Source organism: Egretta garzetta, unplaced genomic scaffold (assembly GCF_000687185.1).
Source record: "Egretta garzetta isolate BGI_Z169 unplaced genomic scaffold, ASM68718v1 scaffold252, whole genome shotgun sequence".
Lineage (NCBI taxonomy): Eukaryota > Metazoa > Chordata > Aves > Pelecaniformes > Ardeidae > Egretta > Egretta garzetta.
Window position 1 is genome coordinate 638361 of NW_009259028.1, and position 9646 is coordinate 648006.

Below are 9646 nucleotides of genomic sequence, written 5' to 3' on the forward strand. Positions count from 1 at the left end.
CATGTTGGACTCCATATAAGTAAAAAGATGCAGTTCTTTGCTTAAAAGCTATGCAATCTAGCATGAAGCCCAAGGCAACAGACGAATGTAATGCAAGAAAGGTATAGAGTAATGGTGATGCACTAGTATAGTTTTACGTATTGTGGTACATCAGTCGATTGAACTGAAATTCTTTAAAGTATTATTTTTAAAACTTGACTCTAGAGTTGGACTCCATATAAGTAAAAAGATGCAGTTCTTTGCTTAAAAGCTATGCAATCTAGCATGAAGCCCAAGGCAACAGACGAATGTAATGCAAGAAAGGTATAGAGTAATGGTGATGCACTAGTATAGTTTTACGTATTGTGGTACATCAGTCGATTGAACTGAAATTCTTTAAAGTATTATTTTTAAAACTTGACTCTAGAGGAAAATGCAAGAGGGATGGTGATAAGCTTCAGCAAATGCAGGAGAGGTTGCCCAGAGAGGCTGTGGATTCTCTATCCCCAGAGGTTTTCAGCACCCAGCTTGGGAGAGCCCTGTGTCCCCCAATGCAAATTCAGCGCAGCCTTGCTTTAGGCAGAAACTTGGAATAGAGACCTCCCGTGGGCATCCAGCCACAGTGAGTTTGTGATCCCTTAATTTTGTACAAGCTATGATTCTGTATGTATCACAAGCGCTATCTCACTAATGTTAATTAGCAGATGTACTTTTGTAACTGAAATGTGCCTTGAGAAGAGCTTTGCCTCCAGTCTACAAAAGATGCATAGGAATTGATGAATTAAAACCAACAGAATCAATCAGAAATGGTGAGAATAGACAGCTGTGAATAGATGGCATCATTTGGAGGGGAAAAAAGCCAAAGCAACCAACCAAACAAGAGAGATGGAAAAGCAATGCGTTGAAAAATTAATTCAGTTATTTCTTGTTACGTATGAACTAAACATATATTTATAGTGGTATAATTCCACTGATTGTGATGATGCATGGTATCTCCTAAAATAAAAATAGTAAGATGCATAATATTTACATTTAAGATAGCCGAGCTTTTCATCAATAAGTATTTTGTACTAGTTTTGCACTATATATAATTTTAAAATTTTGACTTGTCTTTCCAATTCTAACATCTTTTATCTACTCTCTGTGCTCATTCTTTCAACTCTCAACCATATCTCTTTGCTTTTTTTCCTGTCTGGCTACAAAGTTGTTGTAAAAGACAAAACAGATAAAATAGCAGAATAATGAAAGTGGATGTCCCCTCTGGTGAGATCTAGATTTCCTCAGTGGAGAATACATGACCTTCTTTCATTTTTGACACTTGAAAGGTTTCTTTAATAATGTCATTTCAGCCTAATTTTATACAGTCAGCATGTTAGATGTCTTTTAAAAGCACTCCCATCTTTTATCGTTTTTAGCAACCAATTAGTTCCCAGCCCAACTAGTCCCAGTTGCTCAGCTATATACTGGGGATTTGGCAGGCATAGCATGTCGGGATAAATCATTCGCCTTCTGCCCCTTGCGGTCTTAAAATACAAATCAAAACATAGAGGTAGGTGTGTGCAGTGACAATGGAAGAACCAAAACAACAAAATGCGTCTGTTTATCTCTTCTTATAGTCACCCCACGTAAACCTTTCTAATGCAGGGATGTTGTTTTGCTGGGAAGAACAGAAGCAATCATTTAAGGAATTTTATAATTAGGAAATATTTTTACTACTACTGCAGATTAATACTATGCTTCCTCTGCTAGATCTGATCGCATTTAATTATCTTCTGTCCTTGCAAAGCCACTTGATGATGTGACTCTCTTGATTAGAAGAAGGTTGTACACAGCCAGCAGAGGTCAAGTTCACAATGGTCACATAGTGCGTCAGTGGTGCTGGGTGAAGTCAGTAGAGTTACTTTTATGTACTTTAAGTTTGAGCACATGTTTAAGCCCTGCTTTTTTTCTTTTTTTCTTCTGTTCTTCTTTATTGAGGTCACTTCGACTGTTTCATTCTATTTATGCTTTCAATCTCCATTTTTTACTGAGGACATTGTAAGCTGAGCAGGAATTCCACATTTTCAAGTGGCATACTGAAAAGTGGTTTCCTGCTTAAAAGTTTTTCTCTTTATTAAGTACTTTCTGGAACACATCTTAGTTTGTTCTGATACAGAATGACTGAGACTAAAAGGTAGCTCTGTTTCCAGCAGCCACTGAGGCTGCCAGAAGCCTGGAAAGACTTGTGCAAGCACCCACCATCACAGCTACAAACATCCAAACTGTGGCAAACTGTGGCAAACTCCCCAGTAGCAAGGTTCAGGGTGCTAGCTTGGCATTCCACTCCCCACTCCACTGAGTCAGCTCCAAGGTGGGACACTTCTCGTCTTCCTCTCTGAGCTGGGAATGGTTGTAGGAGCAGAAGACAGTTTCAGTCTAGATCAACTGCTGGGTTTTTGCTTCGTTTTTTTTTCTCTCTTCCATATGATGCTGATCACAGAGAGGAGCACAAGTTGAACATCCCTGTCTCTTTTTCTTCTGGGTCTTCTGCTACACACAGAAATTCAGGTCTCTCGGGTTCTTTTGGAAACTCTGAAAAGCTCCTTCTCCTTTGCAAATGTGGATTTTGATCATAGGATGTTGCTGGTGTGAACAGTAACATTCACTGTATTGCAGCATTCAGCTGAAACACGGTAGCCATTGCAATAACTAAAACATGTGTCCATCTCACATGCTATACATAATCACACCTGGTACTTCTGAACTGTAATTAAGTCTCGGGACTTCTGTGAAGTTTGGGAACATGCTCCATTCATTTACATTATAAGACCAAACTGTGTTAGGATACTACTGTGTTGGAACAAAGTTTTCGAAAATATTTGATTTAAAATAGGTCAGACTTCAAAGGAGCTACAAATTTCTCTTCCAAAAGTGTTTGTGATGCTCTAACAAATCAAATAAAGACCAGTGTATACCTAAATAGGAGGAAATGAGTCCTTTAATAATGTGTCTATATTAGATAACTTGAATAATTATCTCAAATTGTTTTAAGTGTTAAATGTTTTATGTCTTTGCTATCAGGAATGACCATTTCTAAATACAAGAATAGCCTTAGTGGAGAACAGATGTTAAACTGAAATGCTGTGCATCTGACTGTTCATGAAATAATGCCCATACTAAACCACATTTAATTATCACATTAGTTGATAGACCAAAATGGATGAAAATTGTAAAGATGTAAGAAACACATGAGTATATTGCCTTTCATCTTTCCATCCAATCACCCAGTTGGACAAATGGGGTTTGTCGTTACTTGCCCCCTCTTTAACTCATTTGCCCAAGGCAACAAAACAGAGAAACTACTGCCAACGGTTTATCAAATGCTTCTAGTCAGTTAGCTCCCTCTCTCCCTGTCACTAGGCATCATTTTATTAACAGAACCTTGACCCAGGTGTGCTAGTAGCTTGAAAGTTCAGAAGGTAGGATGCGACTCTCAAACAAAAGATGGATGATGTGCATTTTATGTTTTAAATGCACATTAGCGTATCTGCAAGTGAAGGTGCTAATAAAAGGTGACGTTTTATCAACGATATTGTGGAAGCCTCATGAAAATAACTCAGCAGTTTTACCATGTGATATGAACGGACAGGAGGAGAGACTTCATGGTTAATGTAAGTTTGCATTTGAATTCCCTGCGGTGGAAGCGTACATCGGCATAAGATTGAACCAAAATCATCAAGACTGTGCATAACACACAGTTTGCAACACAAGCAAGCTTTGATAAGTAAGAATAATGACAGTTGAAATACATTTTTATTAAATATAAATAATTTATAAACCCATTTTAGATTTATATTACTCTGCTATTGTTATAATAAATCAATTTTGTTTAATAGCTACTGAAATGATAAATTTTAAAATGTACCTTCACATACATGAGGAAGGAATTTTCTCTTAACATGTGAAACTGTCCATGACATTCTGTTGCCTTTTTTTTTTAGTGAGGTAGAAATTGAGGCAATTATCTCAATTTAAATTTGCATTTAAGTTTATCAATTAAAATAATATTATGGAAATTCAAACATGTTTAAGATGTTTTAAGACATCTTAATTTCATTTTTCCTTTTTCACTGTATTCAGTGAAAAGTTGAATAAACAGTGTTAAATACCAATGAAATAAAGGACTGCTTTCCATGGGACACGGTGAAAAGGACTGCTTAATGTCATTTTCATTTATCTTAATTTCATTGGTTTTTTCTTTCATGCCCCAGCATTTAATTTGTAGCAGTACAAGAAGCTCTTTAAATTAATTTATAACCAAGACAGTTTCTAGTTAAAAAAAAAGAGGGAAAAGAAAAACTCAAATATTTTCTGCTAGATGAGATAAAAAAATCTTTTTGGTAAAAAGATTGAAAAATGAGTTTATCTATGGATTCTGTTTGCAGTTTGTTTATTATTTTGTTGGTTTAGATTTTTATAAAATAATAAAGTAAAAATACAAAATCTGAAAAATGAGGTAAACATGGCCGTACAATCATTACCATACATTATTAAAAAACAAACAAAAAAGCCAACCCCCAAAACTCCTAAACTAACCAAAGAAACAAACATACTTTTTGAAGTGAAGTATAAGGAAGTAAGAATTTATTCCAGGTAACTCATGTTACATGGCGTTTCAAATGAACACACCTACTTTACAGGTTATGCGTAGTTCGCAGCCATATATTAAATGCTTGTACAGGGCAGCAGCTTCTGACAGCTCCTTCCATGATGAAGAAGATACGCAATTTCTTCCTGTTAAACATTGAGGCTTTTCTCACAAAACTGCTCAGTTTTGCTGCCCTCAGTTCAACGTCCACAAACGCAAGCCCTGGCCCTGCATTGCACTGGGTTCACGAAGGTGGCATCAGTTTGCCACGTCTAAGTCCCCTTCCCTCTTTTGCATGGAATTTGTCAAATGTTTTTAAGACTACCAAGATCTGGAACAGCTGACTTCCATTCCCATCCTCTCCATTTCTCCACCAACTGATATTTTTATCTTTTTTTTTAAGATCTGCGTCTCAGACCAACCCTCTCCTCCCTCTCTTCTGGTGTGCCATGTATCCCATACCACATCTGACCCCCATGGAGCCGCTGCTCACCCACAACCTGCCTCCTCCAGGGACCTAACTCTGCTTGGCTTTCCTCTGCTCTAGGCTCAGTGTGGGTTCTGCCACACCTCTGCCTTTATTTTGGTCAAGATGATTGATGAGATCGTAATGCTGTGTGTAGGGGCTGTAATGCTAGTTCGGTTGGATGATCCAGCTGTTTGAATTGAAGCTCTAGCTCTCCTTTGGTACATTTATTCACTTAGACACTGTAGTAGTCACTCTCATATTAATTTACATTTCCTATTATATCTCTAACAGGAACTCTCTAACCAGTCATTACTTTATCTGTATGTTAAATGTTAATTTTACAGCTATTAGTAGAAACGTGTATTCTGCCCAGGCTATATATCTCTTAAATGCTATTTTTGGATGTTTCCAAGTTTTCCTGTGTTCCTCTGTAGAATGTCACCAGTGTGTTTGCCAGACCTTGGATGAACTAAATACACCCAGATAATTAGGCAAATACCAGTTTCCTATCAGTCTCATTTTCATGCTCATTGTTTCAAATGAACATTTTTAAGCTTTCTGAGTATTGCTTTAGGCTACCATGTATACAGCTCACTACAGTTTTTGCAGAAAAACAATCTCCTATTTTGCAGCCTGATTGGTTTTCATCCAAGTACTGAAATGCTGCTTTTTAGATAAATTTTCCCACCACATTCGTTACTTCTGATCACATCTCTCGATCGCTTCTCTCAAAGATCACTGTCGTTGACTTCCCTGCTTCCATTCTAGTGCTTCTACTTCTGGCCATTGTGCTGGTGGTTTTTGTGTAGACTTGTCCTCTCCATTAGCATCTCCTGGGATTTCTATTCATGCCCACTCATGTCTGCTGTAAATCCAGTGTCGCCCTTGAACAATCTCATCCATTTAGGTGGACGGTTAAGTGTCTGCCTAGAGGCACAAGTTAATTACTGTATTGTGTGTTATACTAATTAGTATTGTGTCAAGCATCAACCCACTTCTAGGACACTATCTGTTGGGAGACATTCCTTGCTTGATAACAATGGGCAAACTTTCCACTTCAGGCTAAATCTCTGATCAGCGATGTTATGAAAAAGAAAATACAATGTATTTCTATTTAATATCATGCCCCTGTGCCAGCTAGTCTATTGCAGGAAGAGAAAGACCTAGTGTACATCTTGTTCCCTGCTTTCCTTAGAGTTCATTGCAGTGTGCTAGTGTTGCAAATGAGTGGAATGTACCTCACCCAAAAGAGAGCAGCAGCAGTGTGTTTTACTGAGGTAAAATGATAATTTGGCAGAGTTCAAAGGAATTTAACAAAGTTTAACAGGGGTTTGCCAAGGTTCAGTAAGTTTGATGGCAAGGTTCACCTTTACTAATTGCTGCATGGAAGAAGCATACAAAGGAAAATTGAGTTAGAATCGAGTTAGAACAATTCACATGCAGACTGGAGATGCAAAGGGTAAGGAATACCCTCCTGTTGAGTCACGAGGTTCAGCTGGACCCTCTTGCTTTCTAAACTAGTTTTTATGGAGCCTAGGTGCAGCAAGGTGCTGAGGGGAGACCTGATCGCCCTCTACAGCTACCTGAAAGGAGGCTGTAGTGAGGAGGGGGTCGGCCTCTTCTCCCTGGTAACAGATGATAGGACGAGGGGGAATGGTTTGAAGCTGCGCCAGGGCAGGTTTAGGTTAGATATTAGGAAAAACTTCTTCACTGAAAGGGTTGTCAGGCTCTGGAATGGGCTGCCCAGGGAGGTGGTAGAGTCCTCATCCCTGGAGGTATTTAAAAGAAGGATAGATGAGGTGCTAAGGGACATTGTTTAGTGGTCGGGTGGCAGGGTTAGGTTAAAGGTTGGACTCGATGATCTTAAAGGTCTTTTCCAACCAAAGTGATTCTATGATTCTATGATTCTAAGGTCCAATCTTAGTCTCAGACTTGGACAACGGTTTAAGTCTAATGGAATTATCTATTCAAAATGTATAATAATTGAGTAGCTATGTGGATTAGTCATGTTTCATTAATATTAATTCAGCATGCTATCAGTCACTTACCAAAGATCTGCCATTGGTAAAAGGTGTCTCTGCCTCGAGTGGCAACCTCGAGAGGCATCCCAGCTCAAGGGGAGATCGCCGCCATGCAGCCATGCTGCCTAGTAGGGAGGCCGAAAGCAGGCTCACCTAGGCTGTCATATTTATAGAATAAAGTGGTTGCCTTGTAGGCAAATTAGATGCAGTGAGAAAGGTAGGCACGAAACTCCTTGTACCCACAACTAATTTTGTTCCTTGATAAATGAGTCTTGGAAAAGCCACCCGCTATTCATGTGTTCATTGCATGATCAGTGTTCCAAGCTCATATGCCTCGATGCTCACTGTGTCACTCTGCTCCTTTGTGCACTTTCAGAGAACAGATTGAAGCTAGAGGAGTTCTTGGCCTGGTTACAGCTCAGGCCTTTACCTCCTTTGGAGCCTGCACCCCTAGTTTGGTTAAGGGGTCAAGTGCATCCGTCACGCTTAGGCTGCTGCCAGCATCTAGGGAGCAGGATGATTATTCTTGTCGTGTGGATGTTTTCTTTCCTTTGCTGACTGAGAGCCATGAACTGGTCAGAGAGAAAGTCTGATATGTTTGTACCCTTGTCCCTTTAAAATTCAGTCATGGCAGGCATTACATGTAGTTGACCAGGGAAAAACATCCTTCTGTATAAAGAAATTAGGTGTGTTCCCCAAACAGCATTTCTGACAGCCCATTTCCCACATATTATTCTAGCTCTGGCTGTGGGAATCGCATGCTTGCAGACAGCTGTGGAATGATTATTCATGTTTCATAGCTACAAAGCTGAACATTTTGTTCCTATTCAGGACCAGTGAGGAAGACCTAGCCCAAATTAGCTGGGAAACAGCTTACGATTTTACTTGACCTGGAGGATCAGTGATCTTTGGAAGGTTTAACGCCTCCAGAATCAACAAGTGTACGAAGAGAAGGACAGGTCATGCTCATATTGAAGTCAGTGACATGATTTCTTACTGCTTCAGTGGAATCAATTGTACCACCAGCAACTGAGGGGGGGGATAAGAAAAAAAAAAAGTAAACACAATAATAATTTTCTTACTGGAAGTGGAACATTTGAACATTTTTATTTTTAAGTTGAAGAAAGCTTTATTCCCACCTTTATCTGGTCTTTCATTTTGGTGCCGGTGTAAACATCAGGCTACATATTTTCATTTCCTTTTATAGATATACAAACTTTCTTTACATATTTTCCAAAATTCTGGCTATTGTAGCGGCTTTGACAAATGAAACTGAAGAATGCATACGAATGCCCTTTACAGGAAGAGAGTGAAGTTTTTTCTCTCTCCCCTTCTGGTCCAATAAACATTGATTTATAAAATGTGGAACAGATCCCACAGGACACTCGAATATTCAGTAGCTTGGTAAATACACGGTGATCTAGGATACAGGTTCAAATACTTGCTCCACATCATGCAAGCAAGCATGGTTTAAGCTCTTTTTTTTTTTTTTTAAATGCCTGTTTACCTGTTGGCTTCTCCCTCATTTTTATTATCAGGATGAGAAAACTGTGCTTGGGCCTACCAAAGCACATCACCGGGGCAAAGTGAAGAAATCGAGTAAAGATAGAGGATGATAATACACCCTTAGGAGCTGATCTAATCTGAGTATTAATGTATGCTTTCTAAAGAGGAATCTTAGTCTGATTTTTAACTGGTTAAAAGGTAAACTCTTGAGTGGTCCCTCGCATCAGTGTGATAAGACTAAGGATTTTGCTGTAAGGAATTGTACCGTGACCTAAGATTAATGGCAACAGCAGAGGGGCTAACATGCTTGTTTAGCAGAGATGACGAGTAAAGAAGTTGAAAGTTGCGATGTTGTGCCTCACCTTTCTTTGTCACGGGTCCAGCAAAAGAGCGTATGGCCAAAGCACGGCCTCTTCTTGACCAGAAGTAAGATCTCTCCCTATGGTTTAGCCGAGGTGGTACATTTTTCACAGAGACACCTTCCTACGCCTGACTTTAGCCAGCCACCTTCATCCCACCGTGAATTACTTTTTACAGGAGATGTTGTGTTGGTTCACAAGTGTTATGTGGCAGAGGAAGGGCCGGGAGCATGTCCTTTGTCACCCCAGCCCCTTGTAACACCCGCCAAGCTCCAAATTAAGCACCTACCAGCACCTGCTGTGTTCCAGGGCCAAGCCTATTCACCTGCACCAGGGAGGGCCTTTACCTCCATGGGGACGCAAGCGAAGCCAAGAGGATCCATAGAGCTGCGTGAAAGCTTTTGTATTTACTCACTTGGTCTATGGAAGTTTGCATGTTTCTTCAGACAAGGAAAACGTTCATCTCCGTAAGGGCAACGGAGAGCGAAGGAGGGCCGAGGCGCGCCTCCCCTGACCTTCGGTCCCCGGTGGATGCCGGCCTCACTCGAGGTGCGGCTCTGCAGCGGGGAGCAGCGTTTTCCACAGCAACGGCGCGGGGAAACGGACGCGCGCCCACCGAGCAGAGCCCCCCGCTCCCGGTAACGCCAGCCCGGCAGCTACGACCACAGCACCTGGTTTTAAACCG

General features: G+C 40.2%; 1 protein-coding gene across 1 annotated transcript in view; it reads left to right on the top strand.

The window, feature by feature from the left end:
• Positions 1–9492: 9492 nt before the first annotated feature.
• MACROD2 (mono-ADP ribosylhydrolase 2) overlaps positions 9493–9646 on the top strand; it is an 892593-nt gene continuing 892439 nt past the window's right edge. Inside the window, exon 1 of the mRNA XM_009634665.2 lies at positions 9493–9599. Coding sequence (XP_009632960.2) covers positions 9493–9599 — 107 coding nt within the window. The remainder of the gene's footprint in view (positions 9600–9646) is intronic.